General features: G+C 43.5%; 1 protein-coding gene across 1 annotated transcript in view; it reads right to left on the bottom strand.

Annotated features, from left to right (window-relative positions):
• Positions 1–26,130, bottom strand: part of SMC5 (structural maintenance of chromosomes 5) — a 3,018,525-nt gene that overhangs the window by 1,311,304 nt on the left and 1,681,091 nt on the right. The window contains exon 19 of the mRNA XM_044064368.1: positions 3,812–3,981. Coding sequence (XP_043920303.1) covers positions 3,812–3,981 — 170 coding nt within the window. The remainder of the gene's footprint in view (positions 1–3,811; positions 3,982–26,130) is intronic.

The raw sequence follows: 26,130 nt of genomic DNA, 5'->3' as shown, positions 1-26,130 counted from the left end.
GTGTTCAGCAGAGTCAGGAATCAACAAAATTTTCTGTTTAAGTAGCCCCATAACATGCTGCTGATACTTTAACATATGAAACTGGCAATTTAAAGCCCTAATGGCCAAAGTAGTAGAAGTGTATACCTTCTTAACCCATCTGTCTAAGGCTCTAGAATCTCTATCAGAAGGGGTAGGATTTTTGGCAGCAGTAGCCTTAATGCCTTTTGGTCCTTGGGAAATGGTCTCTGGATCCGCAGAAGAATTCTTGAAGAGGAACTTGTGGGAGTCAGGTACTCTGTAGTACCGGTCAGGCTTTCTGGGAGCTCGTGCTAAAGTGTCTGGGGTAAGGCTAGATTCCAAGAAAGCATCATCTACAATGTCCAGAACAGGAGGGATAGCTAAAGGCCTGTGTTGAGGCAGGAGTTAAGAAGTCCCCAAGTCTCTTTTTGGACTCAGAGTAATCCTGGCTAACCCAGCGGAAATGCTCCCTAAGAGTATGCAAAGTTTCACTGAAAGAAAGTTCTGGAGGGGAGGCAAAGAAAATGGAATCCTCTGCATCAGAATCCTCATAAGTAGATAAGGGCAAATCCTGGTAATCAGAAGGAGCATAAATATCAGATTCCTGATCAGAGGAATCAGAAAGAAATTCAGTTCTAGGTCTCTTAGAGGGAGAAGGCTGGCTTCCCCTAATTAAGGTAATAAAGTCTTCAGCCATTCTAAGCATTTGTTTTTGAGGCATATGGGCCTGAGCATGCGGTTTGGTCATCTGTTTTCTAGGCGTAGTGTGAGTTTTTGGCCCGAGGGATTTGGAAATTCTGGGTGGAAACGATGGCGTTGATTTAATATGAATGTCTGTAGGCCTGAATACACCCTCAGTAGCTGGTGCCTGCACAGCGGCTCCAGACCCATCCAAGGTAGAGACATCCGCAGGTTCCACAGTCGAAGAAGCATCTCGCAGCATGTTGGAGAGAGAGATATATTTCTCATAGAATTCCCATTCTCTGGAACAGGCTCCCCATCCATGTGAAGCAGAGTTCCTCCAAATGGGTCTCAGTAGAGGCCTGCAAATCTGAAGTATTAGGGGCTGCGAAAGCGCCTCACTGAGTACCGGCGGACTGGTGACTAGCTTAATGGAAGCATCGTCGGCAGTTTTGGACCTATGCAGTCTGTCTTTATCCTTACGTTTTTTCAGATGACCGGTAGTCGGATGGCTTAACAAAGCCATTTCGGAGTACTGAGACAGAGTACAAAAGTAATTCACTGCAAAAATAGCCTGACGATGAAAACTTCAGGGATTGAACAAGGCACAAAACTGACAACGAGGGATGTCGTGGTTTGGGCCTAAACAGGGGATGCTGTAAGACTGAAAATCTCTATGAGGTATTTGCTTTCCACAGACAAGACAATTGTTAACTTTTACTGACATTGGATGGAACAAGAAAAAGGATCCCCCAAAGGGGTACTTACCTTTTTTGAAGACTTTGGGTCTGAAACTCGAAAACGAAAATTTCAGGAGACAGCCGACCAGCACTTGCGAACTGCTTCTGCTTCGGGCACCGCACAGCAAGAAAGACTGATGTAATGGCATCAGCTGCATGTTTTATACCCCAGAAGACCTGATGTCATGGAAGAGGAGACAGCATTTGATGCAGAAATCAGAAGACTCTGGTATTCAGACCGGGGTGAGGGCTACCTGCAGGCAGATAACCCAAATGTGATGACTGCAACAGTGAAACACGAAGAACATTTACTATATTAAAAGACCTATATTTTGCTTGCAACTTAAGTAGGACATGTTGGAGAGAGAGATATATTTCTCATAGAATTCCCATTCTCTGGAACAGGCTCCCCATCCATGTGAAGCAGAGTTCCTCCCAATACCTACTTCAGCACAACTTGGACCAGTTAATGGGTAATCAGAAATTCAACCAGGTCTGGTGCCTGTGTCTCTGATGGACAGAGTCAGTCGGTAAATCACCCCCTATAAATCAAAACTTGAGAGTCTAATAATTTGGGTTGCATGGGTAGGCTGTTAAGGGCCCTAGTGGTCATTAGCCTAGTACACATGTATGAATCTATGCAAAACATCAAACACAAACTAGGCAAGCAAAAACACAACCTAGTAAAGAAAAAAAAAACTTTAAAGTCATTTTTTGCAGGGGAAAGCACCACTTCACCCCCCCCCCCATCCATGACAATTATATATACCAACTCTGAGATCACACTGCAATGGGGAAAGTGAAATTTCTTGATCCCCAGTATACAGAGATCTGCACAGACAAAAAGCTGAAATGTATGATCAGATGACTTTTGATCAGATACTGGCTTTTTTTTTTTCACTTCAATGAAATGAACTTTCAACACACACATATACATACCTATACATAGACACACACAAAGACACACAGACGAGATATACATATTCACTAGACACAATAACTAAGGTTGCTGTGTGCCTTCACAGAAAGGGGAGTATTTCCAGATACCATGATTTCAGAGTTTTTTTTTTTTTTTTTAATTTATCTATCAGGTAACCTCGCTGGACAAAGGGTCCCTTTTCAGGGGTGACTCTAGAGCACTATCTGCTTGCGTGACTTGCTCAGAGTGAAATAGTAGGCAAATGGAGGTTGAAAGAATCAAATCCTATACACTTGTCTAGCAGAAGCAACTCATTAAGTTAGGATATATATCCTCTAATTGTACATAAATTTGAGGACTGCACACTTCTCACAATACAGGGACAGTGTGAAGGATTCCTTTCTTTGGTCTCCTGCTCAGAGCATTAATTGTTACCGCATGCAAAATATAAGGCACGCCTATACTTTTTATCCACCTGCATCTTCACATGGTTGGGTTAAAATACCAACAATTATTAGTCATGTTTTTTCCCCCCAAACAGTAAAAGTAAAGCCAGTGTTAATCATAGCTCAAGATCTGACAGCCAAATGAGCACTTTGAATGAGCTGAACATTCCATCATCAAAAAGCAAAACTTTTATTATACAAATATCAGGAATAAGATATAAAAAGAAAGGCAGAAAAAAAAACTGGATGAGTGCAAGGACTAGATACGCCCTCCTAGCCCACATCAGGGTGACATGCCATTTGCTACCAGGAAGTAATCTGTCCCCAAGCACATGAATGAAACAGAAAATGATAGCAGTGTTAGGGATTTGCTGGAGGAAAACTCAACAGATGACCAAGGCAGTGGAGTTCTAATAACTAAGAACATCCAGAGTCTTGAACACTGCTGCAAACGTTATACCAGTAAAAATGGAGGAAAAACAAAACAAGCAAAATGAGTACAGAAACTCAAACTGGTAGGTTTACTCTGGTGAGTTCAATTTCTATAAATGCAGTCACAGGAAAAAAAAATGGGAAGACAGGGTTCTGGGCATTCATCTATGACAGACAAATTTACTGGAGAACTATTCTGATGGAAAATACTTCAAAGAACTTCTGACACAAACAAGGACTACATGATTAAAAGATATTCAACAAAAGACTTTCAGACAAAGGCATGTCTTGAAATTCACTTATGCTTAGGAGGCATTTTTTGAAAATGTCTAGTACATGGTAACAACTGACATTGCCAGGAAGTGGGTAGCACAATTAATAAGCATGAAAAGAAAACTAACTAGGAGCAAAGAAGCTCCCATACATACTTCAGCATTATTTGAATATTGATATGGGAACAGAAGATTGTCCCAATATCTATATCAGAAGAAAAAATAAAGCCGTGCTACAAAACGGTTCTGATTGTTAATACTGTTTTTATTTTATTACAAAAAAAAAGTTCAACCGCAGGACACAGCTGACAATACACTCACCTATCTTGCTTGGTGCTTATTTTCTGTTCAAGGGATCTCTTTTTTCCCTTCAGATCCAAAAGTTCTTTCTTCCTTTGTCTTAACTGGTTATCCTTCTGTTCCAAACGTCTTTGCTTCTCTGATAATTCGGCCATCTGGCTATCTAGTTTCTGCAGTTTCAAATGAACTTCCTAAAGTGCAATGAAACAAAAAATGGCATAACAGCAAGAAGGAAAAAATTTTAAGAAACTGCTGCGAGTCAATACTACTATGACGTTCTACAGTATATAACAGAATCTGGGGGCAAATAAGGAGCCACTCGGCTCATATAGAATGCCCATTATTCTTCACAATGAGGAAGATGCTACATCTTTTAATTAACCCTCCACTGGACATGGCTTTAGGCCTATTCTTTGAATTTCACCACAATTTCTGAATGCAGAGTTTGTTTGGAAGGCAATTTTATACATCTTCAGCCATTTACGTGCAAAAGGCATACTGCAAATAATCTCAGTTTGAATCCACCCAGGTAATTAAAAAAGATGACAATAGCAAACAGTTCTACAAAAAAATAAATAAAGGGGGAGGGCAAGCCCCTTAAAACCCAATACACATACAACTATATATGAACTCAAAAGTTCTTCAACCTTGGCATTTCTTATCCCCATGTTCAGTGAACACACAGAAAAGTATACTCGATACTGGTGATGAAAACAGACACAATGTAACAAGCCTTACATTACAGGACTCATAAAAGTCCAGTTGTGGGTATATATACATATACTTGCTACAACAAATCTTCAAGGAAAAAATCATGAACACTGAATCATACCAAGTAGGTTATTTACATCTTACCAGCAGGGCATTTCATCAGTAGTCAAACTCATGCTGGTCTCACACAAGCTTTCCCATATTACCCTCAATAGGTGAGATAACCATGTATAGGCAGCAGAAAAAGAAGATTCTACAGTTCCTCAAGCACCTTGTTAGCCTTCGTAGGAAGTTGTCTAATGTTGTAATTGGTTACACTTTATGATAAAATTACATTCTCATAACCAGGAAAATAACTATATAACAGTTCAATGAAACATAATAATAAAACTATATACCCCCCTTTTTTTTGGAGGGGGGACAACTTTACTGTTACAGTGCCTTCTCCTCAAAGATCTATGGTTGTCATAATTATACTTAGCCATAACTCTATAATCCTATTCAGGGAGGATTAATTTAACAACAAATCTTAACATCTGGATAAGATCCCAAGCAGTGCATGATATGTCTGTCAGGTGGAAATAGCTCTCTCAAAAAAAAAACAGGCTGCACAGCCACATGTTTCTGTATGGAAAATTCTTTATTCAAAAGGAAAACCGACAGGTTATATATGCTCCAAGGTACGTAATTCAAAATCTATATAAAAAAAATAGAAGTTATGTTCTTACCATAACGTTCCATGTTAGTTGTCTTCTTCTCGCCTTCTTCTTGCTGGATGGGTTCGGAGCCGACCTCGGCTCCGACTCGGCCACTCTAAAGCTCGAGAGTTGGTTCCACCGGCTCGAGGCTCCCCTTATATCCCACAATGCTAGGCGAGAGTTACCTCAGATCTCGTTTGTAAGCTAAACCCAGCTTATAACAGAAAACAGTATAACTGTGAAAACATAGAATCCACCTCTAACAACAGGAAGAAGAAGGGTGACCTATATCCTGAACAGGAAATATGCATAATAGCATATAGATAAGAAAGAGGTGGTAGAAAGAGAGGTCACGATCACAACTCCTCTAGGTCTGTCCAGGCCGGGGGGAAGGAGGGTGGGACGCAAGAAGAAGGCGAGAAGAAGACAACTAACATGGAACGTTATGGTAAGAACATAACTTCTATATGTTAAGTTGTCTATCTCGCCTTCATTCTTGCTGGATGGGACCGCGTCCCTAGCACCTTGTCCCGGTGGCCTAACGGAACAGACTCCTGAGAACAGTGGAACCAAAATTAGCTCTATGCCTAGAAGCTAAGTCCAACTTATAATGGGAAATAAAAGTGTGAGGAGTAGCCCAAGTTGCCGCTGCACAAATGGTGTCAATAGGCAGTCTGTCTTGGAAGGCTAGAGAAGTAGCCAAAGCTCTGGTGGAATGGGCTTTAGGCTTATTAGGCAGTTTTTTGTGTCTAATCTCATAAACAAGGGTAATCAGAGATGTTAGCCATCTGGATAAAGTTACCTTTGAAACTGGAAGTCCCTTTCTGCTTTCCGCATAGGAGACAAACAGCTGATCAGATTTTCTGAATTGTTTTGTCCTGTCCAAGTAGTACCTTAACTGACGATGAACATCCAGACAGTGTAATTTTTGTTCAGACCTATTTGAATACTCCGGAAAAAAGACAGGAAGGTCGATGCATTGGTTAAGATTTGATGTTGAAACCACCTTAGGCAAAAAGGACGGGTTAGTTCGTAAGGAAACTCTGTCCTTATGGAACACAAGGTAAGGAGAACGACAACTGAGTGCTTGAAGTTCTGAAATTCTTCTAGCTGATGTGATAGCCACCAGAAAGAGAGTTTTCCATGATAATAACTTTAAGGAACATGAAGCTGCAGGTTCGAAAGGGGAAAGAATCAAGGAAGCAAGAACTAAATTTAGGTCCCAAGGAGAAGGAGGATTTCTTACAGGAGGTCTGAGAAGAAAAACTCCTTTCAAAAAGGCTTTGCAGAGTTTGTGGGACATTAGGGCGGATTCAGAAATACCCACATGGAAATTAGAAATAGCTGCCAATTGAACCTTAAGAGTAGATGGAGATGAACCTGCATGGAAGAGTTCAGCAAGAAAATCGAGGACTAGTTGGATGGAAGCGGTGAAAGGATCTATGTCCTTTCCTTGTGCCCAATAAGAAAATCGTTTCCACTTACTCAAATAAATCTTTCTAGTGGAAGATTTATGGGAAGCTATCAATATATCTCTAACAGAGTGAGATAATTGAGGAAGCCTGGCTACGGTTGGAAGTGGAGGAACCAAGCAGTGAGGTTCAGAGAGGGGAGGGAGCGATGAAACTGACCCGACTGATGGATCAAAAGATCTGGAACTAGGTCCAGATTCCACGGTCGCTCCAACAGAAATTGATGTAGAAAGGGGAACCACACTTGTCGAGGCCAGTAAGGAGCAATGAGATCAATGAGGCCTTCTGAGCGATAGCTTTCTGTATTACTTGAGAGATCAGTGGGAAAGGAGGAAATGCAGACAGAAGTCCCCGGGGCCAAACTTGGACTAGCGCGTCCCTGCTGGGTTGGCCTGGTAAAGGGAATAGAGTGAAGTACTCTCTGCACTTGCTGTTTTGGGGAGTAGCAAAAAGATCGCAGCAAGGCTGACCCCACTTGAGAAATATCTCTCTCACTACAGAGTCTTTCAGAGACCACTCGTGAGGCATGAGAATAGCTCTGCTCAACTTGTCTGCAATGTGATTGGACTTCCCGGGGATATGCGTTGCTATCAGAAAACGCTGAGAAGAAATCGCCCATTGCCACAGTCTGAGTGCTTCTCGACACAGGGGGTATGATCTGGTTCCGCCTTGTTTGTTGATGTACCACACTACAGACATATTGTCTGTCTGGATTGCAATCGTTCCCAAGGGAAGAGAGTCTTGAAGGGCTTGCAACGCTAAAAGCACTGCTCTCATCTCCAGAACATTTATGTGCAAGTGGCATTCGTTTGGTTGCCATGTGCCCTGGACTGTCCTGCCCTGATAATGCCCCCCCCACCCGATCAGGGAGGCATCCGTTGTCAGAGTAGCAACCGGAGGAGGTGGAACAAATGGTCTCCCCAACAGGAGCTGGGGAAGACATCCACCACATGAGATGCTTTTGCACGCTTGCGTGATCATAATGGTGTGAGACATGGGAAGTTCCTGGTATGACCATTGAGAAAAAGCATCCACTGAAGGATCCGCATGTGGTATCTGGCCAATGGGAGGAGAGGTATGGCGCTGCCATGATACCCAACACCTTTAGAACTAACCTGGCCTTGGCTCTGTTGTTGTTGAGAAGAAGAGACACCAATTTCTGAATGTCTGATATCCTTTGGTTCGTTAGTGTTGCAGACATGTTTACAGTATCTAAATTTAGCCTATGTAGGTAATAGTACGACAAGGCGACAAAACAGACTTTTCGCAATTTATTGAGATACCCAGTTCTTGACAGAGGCGAAAGTGTGATCTCTGGCCATCAAAGAAGATGCTTGGTGGGAGCTGTGAGGAGCCAGTCGTCCAAATATGGAAACACCTGGAATCCTTGTCGTCTCAGGTGAGAAGCTACCACTGCCATGCATTTGGTAAACACCGGGGGCAGTGGTGAGACCAAAGGGCAGGGCCCTGAATTGAAAATGACTGGTTCCCAGCCTGAAGCGGAGGAATCTTCTGGAGCGCCTGTTCATTTTTATGTGATAGTACGCATCCTGAAGGTCTATAGAGCACATCCAGTTTCCTCTTCCCAACAGAGGAAGAATGGATTGCAGCGTGACCATCCGAAATCTTGTTTTCTTGACCGATCTGTTCAAGATACTGAGATCCAAAATTGGTCTCCAGTCCCTGTTTTCTTTGGAACTAAAAAGAACCTTGAGTAGATTCCGGATCCTAGTTGGTCTGCTGGCACTGGCTGAATAGCTCTTTTTGCGAGCAGTTTTGAAATTTCCAAAGCTGCTATATCCCTTTGAGCGGGTGGAACATCTGGAAGGGATTTTTTTGATTGACTTGGAAAGCGAAAGGGAATAGAATAACCTTCGAAATGATGGACTGTACCCATTTGTCCTTTGTCAGGGATAGCCAGGCTTCTGGGTACAGTGACAATCTTCCCCGACTGCCTCGAAGATGGGCAGTCGGGCAACACCTCAGGGATGCTGAAAGGGCTTATCGGAAGGCGTTTCTCGATTGCCCTGGTTCTGCGGACCCCTCTGCCTCTAGGGCGGCGTCTACCATTGTTGTTCCCCTCTGCCTCTGGCGGGAACCGACTCTGTCGTCAGGCGAAGTCCCTTGAGATTGTTTACGGAACCACATCTTTCCCCTTCTGGCCTTTGGGGTAAGGCCTAGAAGGAGTGGAAAACGGACTCCGGCGGCAGAAAGGGTCTTGCCATCCGTCTCGCACCTAGTCAGGGTTTCTTTCACTTGTGGACCAAAAGGGATGATCCATCAAAGGGAGTTTGTGAAAGACGTCTTGAAAGGTTCCGCAAAATTGCATAGCCGCATCCAGGCGTGCCTACGTAAGGCTACCCCTGTACCTGCGGCTCTGCTCGCTCCATCGGCCGCATAAGAGAGGAGGCGCATGGAGGAGTTGGAAATAGAATTAAGGATAGCCAGCTGCGTGTTCATTTTTTCTTGAAACTTCGCAGCTGTAGGGTCCTTCAGCATTTCACTCGCTTCTTTGATCAAGTCCCTTTGAAGGCGAGTGAAATGGCACAGGTAATTCAGCGACGCATAGTAAATGTCGCTGAGGAGAACATCCGCTTCCGTACGTATTCATGGACCTAGATTCCTTGTTAGGTGGATGGACAGGCACCGAAGGATCAGCCAGTTCCTTCTTTGTGGCGGCAGCTACCACCATAGCATCCACAGAGACTCCTTTTGATAAAATTCCTTGTCTGCTGGAGCTGTGATGAATTTGGAGGGTCTCCTGGGAGTGGGGCTCACTGAACCAGCAGCCGTCCATGCCTTTTTTGCAACCACCTGCATGAGGCGGTCCAAGGGGGGCGACACCCAGGAGGTGGAAGGACGAGAGCCAAACGCCTCAAGATACACAGATTCGTCCTCCGAAGGGTTGAGGGCTGGCCAATTTCCCCTCTGTTTAAGGATCTCTAGTATGTCTGCAAAGGAGACATCTTCAGAAGGGGAACGGGGGGAACCCTCAGAATCATCCAGATCTGTGTCGGACGTGATAGACTCAGGTGAGTCAATGTGCTTCCTCTTGCACTTCCTCTTCCGAGGGGGCTCTTCTGCCAAATCAGGAGAGGCCTCGGAAGAGGATGAAATCCCCACAGGGGGCTCCTGAGGAGTTGGCTCTCTGCGGTCCGGGATGAGGGAGTGAGTCGACTTACCCTGAGGCAGCATAGAGGGAGGGGCTGACGGAGCCGACTGTGGAGTAGAGCCAGGCTCTAGCACACTCCGCATGACCTCGAAAGCACCCCTGTCAGGCAGAGCCAGAGGTCCCCGCTCCGAGGAGCTAAAGACCCCCCTCGGCACCGACAGTGATGGCTCCGAGGCCGATGTCGGAGCCGAACTCACCAGCGCCGAAGCACCGAGAGGGAGAGGGGTCGGACAAGGGTCCGATGCCACTCACCCCCTCGGAGCCGACGAGGGAAGTCCGGCGCCGAGATTCCTCCATGGAAGAAAACGGAGCCGACGACGGAGCCGAAGACAATTGTCTCGGCTCCGAGGTGACCACAGTCTCGGTTCCGACACGACCCGGCTCCGAGCTCAAGAGAGTCGAAGGAGGAAGGAGTTGATGGACCGGGACAGGCACCGACTGATGAGTCGGGCTCTGAAGCATCTGGGCCAGTGCCTCAGACTTAAGTAGTCGACTCACCACCCTCTGAAGGTCATGATCGGACAACCTCGATGACCTAGAGGAATGAGACCTTTGGCTCCGTTCAGACAGCAGGGGAGAACCTGGAGCCGAATGAACGGAGCCAAGAGAAGGTGACCTAGACCTCTTTCTGGTTGTCGGCTCCGAAGATCTTGTCGGAGCCGACACCGGCACCTCGATAACCTCGGCTCCGGCCGGAGCCGAGGGAGCCACAGAAACTGTGGACTGAGTCTTATCGGCTCCAGCCGGAGCCGATAAAGGCAAAGGTTGAACAACCTGAGGTCTCGGCTCAGAAGCCGGAGCCGAAGACCTCGATGCCTTGGAGGGTTTCCCTGTTGAGACAGACAGGGAATCCTCAGGCTTCAACAAGCCTCTCAAAATGAGCTTGTTTTTCCTTTCCTGCAGGACCCTGGGGCTGAAGCCATGGCAGACAGCACAGGAGTCCTGCAGGTGCAAAGGCCCCAGACAATAGACACAAGAAGTGTGAGCGTCTGTCAGAGACATTTTCTGACTGCACGCATCACACTTCTTGAATCCGGAGACCTTTGCTTCCTTAGACATAGCCTAACTGGTGAACACAAACACACACTCCAACACACCAGTTATACCCTGTCAGAAAATTACTTTAGTAGAAATAGTAAAAAATAAAGTACAATAAAGTACAATAAACAGTAGCTTAAACTACACAAACACTCCCTAGGGAAGAGAAGGCCCAAGGGAAAAACTAAAAGTTCTTTCAAAGAAAGAAACGGGAAAATATTAGTTCGGGGATAAAGTACACTGAACTACACTAATAGGACAATAATTAAACTAAAAAAGGGGAAACAGAGTGACTTTTAATAGAAAAAAGCTTAAACTCACCAGGAACCGGTAGAACTACCAACCTCGAAGCTGTAGCGGCAAACGAGATCTGAGGTAACTCTCGCCTAGCATTGTGGGATATAAGGGGAGCCTCGAGCCGGTGGAACCAACTCTCGAGCTTTAGAGTGGCCGAGTCGGAGCCGAGGTCGGCTCCGAACCCATCCAGCAAGAATGAAGGCGAGATAGACAACTTAACATCCTACTTTAGTAAATTATTTTTTTAAAACACCTTTCTTGAATTATCACTTGTGACATAGGCAGGCTTACTTTTATAATAAAAGTAATCAAACCATATTAACAAGTTCACATTTACAAACATAATTCACATCTCTTGAAATACATCATATAAGCTAAGCAAAATTACATAAATGATTCAATTACTGCCTTGTCTTAAACCTCATTTCTCCTTCAAAACATTTTTCTGCATGTATTGTTGTCACAATTTCCATTTTTTTCTATGTAATTTACTCCTACCCTTTTCTAAAGATCCCACTTCTTCTTCCTTTAGAGCTGTTACAATACTCACTACAAGTATAGTTGGTTTAGATTTTGATTTCCATTTTCTAGTAATGGCTTTTTTGTTAGCCACCAGAATTAAACTTTACAAGGCCTTACTATGTCTAGGAAATACAGATCCTGTATCCCAGCTCAAAAAAATAATTTCACTAGTTATACTCATTTGCTCACCCAGTATTCTTGATAATGTGCACTATAGGGAATTTTTAAATTATGATGGAGGTCCAGGGAGCACCCAAGTCCAGTATAAACCACACACAGCTAGTAGCAACCACCAAAGATTTATTGAGCAAAAACAGCAGTCAAGCTCTTTCGTCTTACATCAAGACTTCATCAGAACTGCAGTAGTCACATAAACCACACAATAAAATGGAACATCCTGTAGTCATGTGGTTAAAACCGACCAATACAAATAATGCTTAAAAAAATAATTAATAACTTGAAAATGTATTGATAGTTTGAAACAGTGTGTATAAGTGAAAAAACAGTGCCAGACATGTTACAACAATGTATATACAACAAATTAAAAAGATGACTGATGAATTACCCCCTCCATACTTTTCAATTTTAGGATTGGGGCAATGGAACAGCAGCCATTAAGCCCAGGGGGAGTAAGGGCATCACACATCAAAATCCAGATTAATTCCTTTCTGCTGAGTTGTTCTGTGCTAAAACCCCTTGCATCCCATTCCATATAGTCCCAACACTACAAACTTGAAATACTGGTCACGAAAAGCTGAAATATGCCTATACAAGGCATTGTTCTTCCCTTTCTTGATATTCAAGTGTTCATAAATTCTTTCTTTTAGCTTATGACTAGTCTTTCCAATGTAGAATGCCTTACAATACTGGCAAAGAGCTCTGTATACCACCCCCTTCGATAGACAATTGAAGTGTTTTTTTTACCTTAAATTTCCTATTCCTGATGAAAAATGAGTCGCGCAATAAAATATGCTGACAATAATTGCAGTGATTGCATTTGTACATGCTCTTGGGTCTACTTGAACAACTCATGTCATGTTTCATTTCTACAAAGTTCTTAAAAACACTTGCCCTTTCTAAACACAACCTTTGGCTTGACCCCAAACAATTCTTTGCCTTCACTGATACTTGTCACAACTGGTCAAAAATTACACACTGCATCAACTACATCATAGATGTTAACAGAAAAGGTGACTATTAGTAAACATTTAAAAGGGACACTTGATGGTTGCGGTTCTTTGCACAAGATAGCCAAATGGTCATCAGTTCGACCACCAGGAATAGGTAGTAGCTGTTTGTGAATAGTTGTGATGGACGTCAATTACTAAAATAATCGTATGCATGAGTTGCTTTTCACACAGACTTATGTCCAGATATCCAAGAATGAGTTTAATATTGCCTATTCAAAAACTGGTATCTGTCTTTATGACATGGTCATGCAGGGGCAAGTTAATAGTGACACGTATGATTATTTACTCAATCAACATCCAGTGGTAGCGGGCATCTTTGGGATACCCAAAATCCATAAAGATCTACAAAATCCACCTTTGAGACCCATAATGGGCGTGGGTGGAAGCAAGACCTTCTAAACTGCCAAATATGTAGACAGCCTGCTAAAAAGTACAGTTGTGTACACTTACCATAAATGTAGATGTTTCAGTGTATTCACTGTTGCAGTCATCACCTGTGGGTTATCCCTGCTGTGGTAGCCCTCAGCTGGCACGAATACCAGGGTCAATGTTTTTTTGCATCAGCTGTAGTCTGACGTCAGATCGTCAAGTAATATAAAGCAAGGCAGCCAACGTCATTACATCAGTTTTTCTTGCCCTAACCCATCAGAAGCACAAGGAAATAAGGAAAAGTGGTCCTGGTGGCTAAAAGCCACCGTGGGAAGCTTATGTCCCCCTAGGGGAGGATGCTACATGGGGGATGGAGGGAGGGAAACCAGGACTGCAACAGTGAATACACTCCAACATCTACATTTATGGTAAGTGTACACAACTGCACTATGTTCTTCGTGTTTCACTGTTGCAGTCATCACCTGTGGAAGGACTCCCAAAGCTGAGGAGAGGGGTGGAAGGATAGGTTAGAGCCCTAGGCATGGGTCAGCAGGCCCTGCAGAACTACAGAGGCAAACCCTGTCCTAGACTTAGAGAAAAGAGGTAGGTGGTAATGCTTAGTAAAGGTATGGGCAGAGGTCCAGGTGGCAGCTTCCAAGATGTCCCTGGTGGGGACTCCTCTGAGGAAGTGGAGGCTGCCCTAGTGGAATGGGTACGGATAGACTTGGGGGAGGGCTCCCATGAAGTCTGCAGCAGAAACAGATACAGTGTGATATCCATTTGGAAATGGTCTTCCCCTCTGCCCCAGGGGCAAAGCTGACAAGTAGTTGGTCTGTTTTTCTGAATGGTTTAGTATGGTCCAGATAGTATCTGAGTTGCCTGTGCACATCTACTGAGTGTAGGATTCTTTCCCCCTTGTTTTGAGGGTTGGGAAAGAAGGTAGGTAGGTGTATGACCTAGTCGAGGGTCACATCAGATACCACCTTGGGCATAAAGGTGGGATTAGTATTCAGGGAGACCCTGTCTGCATGGAAAATGATGGAAGGGCTTGACAGCCATGAGAGCCTGAAGTTCTGATACCCTTCTGGCTGCGGGGAAAGCTAGTAGGAAGGCAGTCTTCCAGGAGAGGTATTTCAATTCTGTAGAAGCAGCAGGTTCGAAAGGAGGTAAGGTTAGTTTTTCTAGAAATTAATTCAGGTCCCAGGGTGGCATGGGAGGTCTGATTAGAGAAGAGGGGTGGGTCTGAATCGTAATGGTCAGAAAGGGCTAACGCATGGCTTTTAAAAGAGGAAAAAGCGAGGCCATTATTGAGAAACTCGGCTAGGTAATCCAAGACAAGAGGTATGGAAGGATGGGAGGTGCTGGCCCCTTTGGACTGGCTCCAGGAGCAGAATCTTTTCCATTTCCCTGCGTATGACTTTCTTTTGCTGGGCCTTCTGGCCTCTGTGATGATGTCTAGGACCTGTGTGCTTAACAGGGACTCCTTGTTAGCTTTTAAGGTATAAGCCATGCTGAAAGATTGAGAGTCTAAGTCTGGGTGCAGAATCTTCCCCCTCACCTGGGTCAAATGGTCTGAGATCAGGGGAAGCTGCTTAGGGCCTGTAAGGTCAGGCTGCACAGTAAGGGGTATCAATGCTGACTGGGCCAATCTGGAGCAATGAGGAGGGCCTTTGGTCTCTCCTACCTTATTTTGATCAGTACCTTGGGAATAAGGGGCAGAGGTGGGAATGGGTACACAAAGAGGGAGTTCCAAGGGAAGGTCAAGGCATCCACTTTCCACGCTAGGAGGCGATACTCCCTGGTACAGAACTTTTGCAGCTGGTGGTTGAGGTGCGAGGCAAAGAGATCCACTTCCAGATTCCTCCATTCCTGAGTGATACTGCCATCATTTCTTTCTGATTGATGTGCAAGTGAAGTTGTTGGGCATCCCAAAGACCTTGGGTGCACCTGCCTGCTAGGTGAGCGCCCCAAGCAATGTCTAAGGCATCGGTGGTGATGGTCTGGCCGGTAGGACAGAGGATAAAGGGAAGATCCTTGTTCCTGGCACAGGACTCTGCCCACCAGAGAAACTCGGTCCTTATACATGGGATCAGAGGGAGAGAGGTCTTTAGGGACCGAGAGTGCTGGCACCAAAGGTTCTTCACATACCACTGAAGTTCTCATGTGAAGCTGTCCAGATGAATGAGAAGGATGCAAGATGGCATGTATCTCAGGGCTTGCAGGAACTTCCTCGCTGTGAGGTGACTACTGGAAGCCAGCTGGATAAAGTAGAGAGGCAGGAAGCTCTGCTTTTCTGGGGATAGGAAGGCCATTTCTGATGTGTCCAGCACAGCTACCAAGAAAATGATTTTCCTGGTTGGGTTTTGCTTTGATTTCTTCTCATTGATGGTGAACCCTAGGGAAGTTAGGAATGATTTGACAAAGACAAGGTCCTGCAGCACCTTTTCTTTGCATTCTGCCTGAATGAGGCAGTCGTCCAGGTAAGGGTAAAATCTGTATACTTCTCTGTCTGCACAATGCTATGGCCAGGGCCAAGCATTTGGTGAATACTCTGGGTGCAGTAGATAAGCCAAAGGGCAACGCAGAGAACTGAAAGTGTTGTGAGTCTGCTCTGAAGCACAGGAATTTCCTGCACAATTCCCTGATGGGGATGTGGAGGTAGGCATCTTTTAGGTCTAGGATCACTAGCCAGGCATTTTGTTAGCATAGGCAGCAGCTGCTGCAAAGTTAGCATTTTGAATCTGGGGACCACGAGGGAGATGTTCAGAATGGATAGATCCAGGATGGGGAGCCAAGTGCCCTCTTTTCTGTGGACAAGGAACAGTCTAGAATAAAAACCTTTGCCTGTTTGATCTGACAGATTTCTAGGTTACTTATTACAAAATCGAAGTTACGGAACTTTGAATACCATATGGTCGACACCATATGATCAAGTTCCGTAACTTAGAAATTAAAAAAAGAAAAACAAGGAAACGTACCCTGATGGGTTAAAGCAGGGGGGCAAGCCCCCCTGCACCCCCCACATCCCCACTACTTAAATATACCAACTCCGAGATCGCACTTTAATGCACTACGGTGCCGAAAGGGAGGATTTCCCTTTCCTACACTGTAGCTCGATCTCAGAGTTGGTATATTTAAGTAGCGGGGGTGTGGGGGTGCAGCCCCCCATGTGGGTGCTGCAGAAGGGCTTGTCCCCCCTGCTTACACCCTTTACTTTTTTTTTTAACGTTTATTTTAAACATTTCGAATTTCCAATTGTTCGATCATTAAAGGTCGACCTTTAGTGATTCGAACAACTGAAAATTCGATGTTCCAATAGGAACCCCAGATTCTATTGCCCCCTGGGATATGAGAGTATGGACCTGTTTCAATGCCTCTGCCCACTGATTTGGAGACAAGTATGGGTACCTTCTTGGCATTGGGAGTTTGCTGAAAGAGAATTTGTATCCCTGAAAAATTATCTTTAAGACCCATTGGTCCTTTGTTACAGAAAGCCATTTGTCTTTGAAGAGGGATAGCTTTCCTCCTAGTTTTTGATGAGTGCAAGGAGAGCAGAGGGGGGAGGGGGAGTCATTGTGTTTGACATAGAAGGTTGGTTTAGAACTCCCTGCCTTAGATATGGAATTGGTCCATTGTTTGCTTCTCTGCTGGGCCTGGGATAGGGACCTGGATGGCCTGTCCCTGAGGGGCTTACCTTAGCCCTGTCTGCTAGGTGCAGGGAAGGCCCAGTGCTTACAGGGAAAGTTCCTGCTGAACCAGGGAGGTTGAACCTGAAAGAAATCTTTTACTGTTTGCACAGATTTTGCTTTGTCTTCCATCTTTTTAAGCACCTCTTCTGCTTTTCCCCCAAACAAGCGCTCCTTATCTAGGGGTGCATCAATAGGTTTAGACCTGACATGATCAGGGAGAGGTTGTTCCTTCAGCCATTCATGTCTCCTAATAACAGATCCTGTCACTGCTGCCCTCCTTGAGGCTTCTAGGGCATTATATCCACATTGTAATGAGTGTCTGGCCACTTGACAAGTAGAGTGCAGTAAATCTAACTCTTTTGAACTGGTACAGTCAGGAAAGGTAGCAATCTTCCGTTTTAATAGTTCCAAAGTGTGTTGCTGATATTTTAACATATGGAACTGACAACTGAGTGCTGTGATGGCTAAGGTTGCAGAGGTGCATACATTTTTACCCAATCTGTCCAGAGCTTTGGAGTCCTTGTCAGAAGGAAGAGGATTCTTGGCAGAACTAGTCTTGGCTCCTTTAGGTCCCTGTGTAATGACCTCTGGGTCTGCAGCAGGATTTATGCACAGGTATCTGTGAGAATCTGGTACTCTGTAGTACCTGTCAGGTTTACTGGGAGCAGGAGGGAAGGCGTCCGGGGCTAAGCTGGATTCATGGAAAACATCAACCACCACTTTTAAAATAGGGGGGGATGGCCAGGGGTTTCTGGTGGGGCAGGTCCAGAAACTCTCTAAATTCTTAGACTGTGGGAAGTCCTGAGATTCCCACTGGAAATGTTCCCTGAGAGAGCGAATGGTTTCCCCAAAGGAAAGGTCCTCTGGAGAAGAGGCAGGGGGGATGGATTCCTCTGCATCTGAATCCTCATAAGCAGTTAACGGATGCAGTTCCTCTTCAAAAACTAAATAGTCAGATTCCTCGGAATCCTGTTTTGTCATAATGTCTGGAGAAGGGTGCCTAACTACTCTGGATAAGGGAGAGGAGATCCTCTGCCATTTTAAGCATTTGTGCTTGGGGTGGTGGTGCAGTAGCAAGATGGTGGCTAGAAGCAGATTTCCTAGGAGTGGCCTGGCTTCTAGGCCTGAGAGAATCCGTCGGTCTGAGAGAAACGTAGTCGGATGAAAAGACGTCAGTTTTTGTCAAGATTCGGTGGTGTGAAAGGCCTCCTTGGAAGCCGGTGCCTGCAGTGTGGCTCCGGACCCAACCGAGGCAGAGACAGCCAAAGGCTCAGAAGATGAAGATTTCTGCGGCATACCGGACTCTGAAAGGGTCTCTGTAGAGGCCTGCGTAGCTAATGAATCAGGCATCAGGGGCTGAGAAAGTGTCTCTCTGAATTCCGGAGAACTGACTACCTGCTTAGCGGTAGTGTTGTCTGAAGGCTTAAGCCTTGTGTGGTCTGTCTCTATCTTTATCTCTACATGTTTTTTCGGAATGTCCACTGATTGTTGGCTGATGGACACCATATCAGAATGCGAAGATGGAACAAGAAGATAACTGTCTACAAAAAGAGCTCTACGGCGAATGGTTCTTGCATTAAACAGGGCACAGAACTGGCAACTTGGGACGTCGTGGTCTGGACCTAAACAAGTGACACAGTAAGAATGGAAGTCTCAGTGTGGGATCCGCTTTCCACAGGTGAGACAATTGTTAATTTTTTGGACAATGGTTAGTGCAAGAAAAAAGGATCCCCAATGGGGGTACTTAGCTTTAGATGTTTTCAGCTGAAATTCAACTTCTGGTAGAGACCTACTGGCACTTGTGCAAACTGCTTCTGCTATGGACTCCATGGCAAGAAAGACTGATGTAATGACATCGGCTGCCTTGCTTTATAGCACTGACGACCTGACGTCAGACTACAGGCGACTGCAGCAGATGCAAAAAAACCACTGACTCTGGTATTCGGGAAGGCCGAGGACTACCACAGCAGGGATAACCCACAGGTGATGACTGCAACAGTGAAACATGAAGAACATGCATCAGTCAATGAAGTCCCACATATTTATAAGGATGCTTGGGATTTTTTGACCAGGCTAGCGAAGCTCAGGTCCTCGGGTGACTGTATTTTGGTCACAGTAGATGTCCAAAATTTATATTCTGTCATTCCCCACAGGGTAGGGTTGAAGTGATTGGAAAGTATTCTTTTTGACATAGGATTGTTGTTGAATAATGACATTAACACGGCTTGTACACTTATGGATCTCGGTTTGACCAACAATTTTCTTTATTACCTTAGATAATAACCTCAGCTTCGACGAACATATCAACAATACTATACAGACTGTCAATAAAAAACTAGGCTCTCTGTATAGAATCAAATCCTTCCTCACACCACTAGCTAAAACCTCCAGTGCCCAAACTCACCTAACTTTTACTCTATTCTATGCTTCTGCCATATACATCAATCTATCAAAACACAATCTAAGCAAGCTTGAAACCAGCTATAATAACATAGCTAGATTTGTCACTGCCACCCCTTTCAGAACCCACCACTGTCACAACCTTAAACAACTTGGATGGTCAGAACTACAAAACCATCTACTGTATAAGCAACTGCTTATCTCACATAATATTCTTCATCACCCAAACAATACCCCAATCCTCTCCAACCTGATCTCCCCATATAGAAATCTTGCAACACTTCGCTCAGCAAATAAGCTATTAATCTCCAATATTAAATCAAACAATAAAGCTGGTGACTCACTTTTTACTAACATTGTGGGTAAAATCTGGAACAATCTTCCTAGTACAATCACGTCACTCTCATCCACACCACTCTTCAAGAAACATCTCAAAGAACATCTGAAATTTCATTGGCTTTGTCCCTGTTCTAAACCAGACTAAACCCTACCTTTTCCCCCTTAATGCTCTTTTTTCTATACCCCTTCCTTCCAACCTTTGTCCCCTCTGCAGCTTTAATCAATAGAATCTAACCTTATTCTAGCCCTTGTGATTCTTGCCTTCTTCTGCTCTCTCTCTTTCTCAGACCTGCTAATCATTATTTTCAGAATACTGAATGTCCTTGTACTCAACTGTATTTTAAACCTTGCACAGCCTGTGAGCTATTATTCACAGAAACAATTTTTGATTCTCTTAAATCTTTTTTAATTTCTTTGTATTTGAATTTAGTCATTTTTTAATTATTGTAATCTTTTTTTGTAATTTACTAATGCTTGGAGCTTATCTCCCTGGGCCTCTACTGAAAATGGACATGTATCCAGCTAGACTAGCCCAGCCAACAAATGTAAAATAAAATAAAACAAAATAATAAATAAAATATTTTGAAGGCCAGTTATTCAAACAGCTAAGTGGGGTGGCCATGGGGGCTTCTTGCACCCCAAGCTTTGCCAACTTGGTCATGGCCTATTGGGAGAAGCATTATGCATTTAATAGTCCCTTTGCTGAATGTTGGTCATTCTATATTTGTTTCCTGGATGACATTTTTATCATCTGGGACGATTCTGCCACAAAACTGAACAAATTTCTTGAGTATATCAATGGTAGTACATCTTTCCTAAAGTTGACCCATATGTTTGATCATGATTCAATGGCTTACTTGGATGTACTAGTAACCAATAATTATTTGAGAAATTGTTTTTGTTCCAACATCTAGCATAAAAAAACGTTTTCCAACTCTTACCTCCATTTCGATAGTTGGCATCCGCAATTTCAAAAGAGGGCTGTGGTCAAGGGGCAGTTGGTCAGATTTGCTCGTATGATTTCTGATGCCACCTTCACTGTTGAAATAGACAAATTGACTGGCATGTTCAGTAAAAGGGGTTACCCCCCATGGGTTATTGGAAAGTATTAAGGAAGAAGTCCAAGGTAGAAGGAGGAATGTTTTTTACAAACCGCTACTACCTATTTCTGGTGGTCGAACTGATGACCATTTGGCTGATAATACCTTGTGTAAAGAAACACAACCATCAATTGTCCCTTTAGAAAATTTATGAATAGTCACATTTTCTGTAAAGATCTATGATGTAGTGGGCACAGTGCATAATTTCTGGCCAACTGTGAAGAGTATCAATGAAGGCAAAGAATTGTTTGGGGTCAAGCCAAAGGTTGTGTTTAGAAAGGGCAATTGTTTTAAGAACTTTTTAGAAACAAACCGTAACATGAGTTGTTCAAGTACACCTAAAGGCATGTACAAATGCAATCATTGCAATTATTATCAGCATATTTTATTGTGTGACTCATTTTTCATCAGGAATAGGAAATTTAAGGTAAAAAAACACCAATTGTGTATCCAATGGGGTGGTATACAGAGCTCTTTGCTAATGTTGTAAGGCATTCTACACTGGAAAGACTAGTCGTAAGCTGAAAGAAAGAATTTATGAACACTTGAATGATATCAAGAAAGGGAAGAACACCAATGCCTTGTATAGGTATATTTCAGCATTTCCTGACCTCCACTTCAAGTTTGTAGTGTTGGACTATATGGAATAAAATGCAAGGGGTTTTAGGACAGAAGAACACCTCAACAGAAAGTAATTAATCTGAATTTTTATGTGTGATGCCCTTACTCCCCCCTGGGCTTAATAACTGCTGTTCCATTACCCCAATTCTAAAACTGAAAAGCATGGAGGAGTAATTCATCAGTCATCGTTTTAATTTGTTGTGTATACATTGCTGTTACGAGTTTGGCACTGTTTTTTCAATTATACACACTGCTTCAAACTGTCATTACATTTTCAAGTTTTTAATTAATTTTTTAAGCATTATTTGTCAGTTTTAACCACATGACTACAGGATGTTCCTTTATATTGTGTGGTTTATGTGACTACTGCAGTTCTGATGAAGTCTTGATGCAAGGCGAAAGCACTTGACTGCTGTTTTTGCTCAATAAATCTTTGGTGGTTGCTACTAGCTGTGTGGTTTATACTGGACTTGGATGCTCCCTGAACCTTCATCAGTTTTTCTTGTTTGGTTCCTGGTTTCTCTTGTTGAATTTTTAAATTCTGTCAAGTCATTACACTGCCAAAATGTTATGTTCCCAGTTATCTCTTTCTTCCCCATCACACATCCAAAATGTTGCCATCTACTTGAGGAAAATGTCTTTGGTGTCTGCTTGGGGTATAAAAGTATCTATGGAAACACTTCCAAGTAAAACTCCTACACTTTCTAGATTTTGTTGTATATTTGAGAGCCATAAGCATGTCCTCCAATTTTTTTAGGGGAGGGGATTGCATATCTAATCTCTCTTTCCAATCTTTTCTGACCTCTTCTGATGGATTCCTATAGTTATCATGCAATATTGTATATGTCCTATTAATTATCCCTTTTTATGAACAGCTTCTGAGCCATATTCAACTAAAAAATTCAACCAGTGCAGGTCTTTCATTTAAGATTCCCCTATCACATTCTCTTTGCCTATACTCTGATATTAATCCCTGATAGGGAAGGTAATCACTAGTCTGCGACACAAATTACTTCTTGGCCTCTTTCCATTCTATTCCATTTCCTTCTCTAATTATTTGTGTCCAATACCTTAGCTCCTTTGCCATCTTCCTCCAGTAAATTCCAGCCACTCCTGTTTATTCCCTGTAGCTCTAATTGCAGTCTTTCCTATCAGAATAGCCTTTCTCTATTTCCCACGCTGGCTTTGTTCTTACTATACTTTATGAATACAATAGTTTGTATGACTATTACTCTCCTTAAGAATCTGCATCCAAAATCCATTTTTTCTTATTTCTTGAATTACTCCCATGTTTCATCATCCCTTTCAACTTTGAATTGTAGATTATTGATGTGTTTTGTATAAGACACTTAACTGTGTAGCTCAAATACCTATTCAAATCATGCAACCCTAAACCTTGTTCTTTTGGGAAGATAAGCTTATCCCACTTGACTCTCTACATTTCTCCCAAAAATCCTTTAGCTCTATTAATTATCTACAACTTCTTCTCTGGTTGATATCAATATGCATGACCTGTCTATAAAACTAAAGGAACTAAAATATTTTTTACTGCTTGCATCTTACTATCCATATCTCTCAACCTGTCGCTCCAAACTCAACCTCAACAACAACACCCTGCTCTGGTTCACTAGCTACCCAAACAACCACCATCAGTCTGTCAAATGGCTTGACTCACTATCCCCCCAGCTCCCTGTCACACTCAGCGTACCTCAAGGTTCGATTCTCGGCCCTCTCTTCTTTAACATCTTCACTAACCAACTCCACCTAGCTACAACATAATCTAATATGCTGATGACACAACTCTGATCTGTTCTGCATTTGATATCTAACTTCTCCAAAAAAAAGCCCAATACTCCTTCACAGAGATAGATAGTTGGATAAATAAATCTCAACTGATATTACACACTCCCATAAAAACACAACTCACGCTGTTCCACCCAATAAAGACTAATGAACTGACCTTCTCCATATGCTCAGCCAACAAGACCCTCCTCAGCCCAGTCCCAGAGGGCAAACTACTTGGTCTTACAATAGACTAACAACTAAAATACAATAAACATATACCTCTGTCTCCATAGTCCACAAAAAGCTAGGAACCCTCTATTGCAGTAAAAAGATTTCTAACCTCCGAATCTAGAATTACCATAGCTAGAACCCATTGGTTATCAACATTACTTTACGCATCCCCTGTCCTAAGAAATCTGAATAAAACCTACCTGAACAAACTCTCCACATGCCATAACAAAATCACCGGGTTCGCAACCAACGCAAATCACACTCCCACCACTGCCAATACCTACAGTCACTACACTGGCTAGAATTCCCTAACTTAGTACCACCAACTGAACCTAGCTCACTAAATACTATACTATCCTGACAAAAACCCTGGCTGACTGGCCTTCTAAGCTTCTACAATTCAAACAGGAAAAGTACAGTTTTGTACCTACCATAAATGTAGATGTTCGAAGATCCACATTGCTGCAGTCCTTACACTTGGGTAGTCCGCTGTCCTCGGTCGGCCCGAATATCAAAGTATAAGGCTGACGTCGGTCAAGGCGCATTTGACTGACATCAGGACGTCAGGGTACAAATGCGCATGACCGACATCATATCCTCAGTCTTTTCTTGCTCCAGATGTCAGAAGACCCTAAAAATAAAGGTCAAAACCAAAAGACAGCAAACACCCAACCAACCACCCTTGCACTAACTATATGTACAAAATATACAATATACACAATATGTACAACCCAACCCACACAACCACCTCTAACTGCAGAGGGGAAGGAGGGAGGGTAAATTGGACTGCAGCAATGTGGATCTTCGAACATCTACATTTATGGTAGGTACAAAACTGTACTATGTTCTTCATCTCACATTGCTGCAGTCCTTACACTTGGGTAGAATCCCAAAGCAGAGGTAAGGGAGGATGGCTAACTACAAGGAAGCAGGAGCTGCCAACATGCCCTGCAAAACAGCAGTGGCAAAACCAGCCCTGGATTTAGAGTAAAGTGGCAGGTGATAATGCCTAGAGAAAGTATGCACTGAACTCCAAGTAGCTGCCTCCAAAATATCCTTGGTTGCCACTCCTCTCAAAAAAGCTGTTGAAGTGGCAGTAGCCCTAGTGGAATGAGGCCTAATCCCAGCTGGAACCTCCTTGCCATGATGGGAATAACAGAAAGCAATGCAAAACCCAATCCACTTAGAAATAGTTTGTTTAGACACAGGCTTGCCCTGAGAACTCAAAGCAAAAGAAACAAACAACTGCTGAGACTGCCTGAACCCTTTAGTTCTGTCCAAATAATAACGCAACTGCCTGTGTACATCTAAAGTGTGCAAAATCTTTTCCCCTTTATTTTGGGGATTTGCATAAAAAGTAGGCAAATGAATAGTTTGGTTTAAAGCCACACTAGAAACCACCTTAGGCATAAAGGAAGTAATGATACCCTATCCTTATGGAAAATCAAGAAAGGCTCAACTGCCATAAGGGCCTGCAATTCAGAAACCCTTCTTGCAGAGGTAATTGCCAACAAAAAAGCAGTCTTCCATGATAAATATTTCAACTCAGAAGTAGCTGCAGGCTCAAAAGGTTGTAGAGTGAGTTTCTCCAACACAAAATTGAGATCCCAAGCAGGAGTAGGAGCTCTTCGTGGGGGTCTTATATTCTTTGCCCCTCTAAGAAATTGCTTGAACAAAGGATGAGAAAACAATGGTGGGACACAATCATAGTGAGCCGAAATTGCTGCAGCATGAACCTTAATAGAAGAGAAAGACAACCCTTTGTCCAATAACTCTGTAAGATATTGAAGAGCCACACTCAAATTAGGCTCAGAAACATCAAAATCTTTTGCTGCACTCCAAAATAAAAATCTCTTCCATTTATCTGCGTACACTTTCCTTGTACTAGGCCTTCTAGCTTCCAAAATCACATTCAAAACTTGTTGTGGAAGTTGAGACCCTCTATGGTTCAAAACAGAATATGCCAGGCCGTTAGGTGAAGAGAGTGAAGTTTGACATTCAGCAAATGGCTGTTCTCCTGTGACAACAGGTGTGGAATCAAGGCAAAGGCCATGGAGGCTTCCGTGCCAGACTTCTCAGTAATGGGTACCAGTGCTGTCGAGGCCAATCTGGAGCTATTAAAATCATCCTTGGCTTGTCCTGTCTGACCTTTAGAAGTACCTTTGGGAGGAGAGGCAGAGGAGGAAAGGCATACACATGAAGATTGCTCCAATTGAAAGAAAGAGCGTCCACTTTCCAAGCTGTGGGATGAAACCTTTTGTGCAAAACTTTGGCAGCTGATGGTTTAGTGGAGAAGCGAACAGATCTATGTCTGGAGTTCCCCATGACACTGTCAATTTCTGAAATACATGAGGATCCAATTTCCAGTCGTGGGGATCCATAATTGCCTGCTCAACACATCTGCTAAGGAGTTCTGTGCTCCTGGCAGAAACCTTGCCTGAAGATTGAGCTGTAAACTGAGAGCAGTCTCCCACAAAATCATTGCTTGCCTGCATAGAGGATAAGAATGTTCCCCTTGCTTGTTGATGTACCACATGACAGTTGTGTTGTCTGTTAGAATCAACACCTGCCCTGGAAGAAGTAAATCCTTGAAAGCTATTAATGCAAACTGGACTGCTAACATCTCCTTCAGGTTGATATGTAGATGTTGTAGTCTGGCAGGCCACTTGTCTTGTATCCACTTTCCATTTAGATGAGCTCCCCAAG

The sequence above is a fragment of the Protopterus annectens genome, chromosome 2.part2 (genome assembly GCF_019279795.1).
Source record: "Protopterus annectens isolate FY-2018-M chromosome 2.part2, PAN1.0, whole genome shotgun sequence".
Lineage (NCBI taxonomy): Eukaryota > Metazoa > Chordata > Ceratodontiformes > Protopteridae > Protopterus > Protopterus annectens.
Note: the sequence above shows the minus strand (reverse complement) of the source record. Positions and strands in the feature narration are given on the sequence as shown.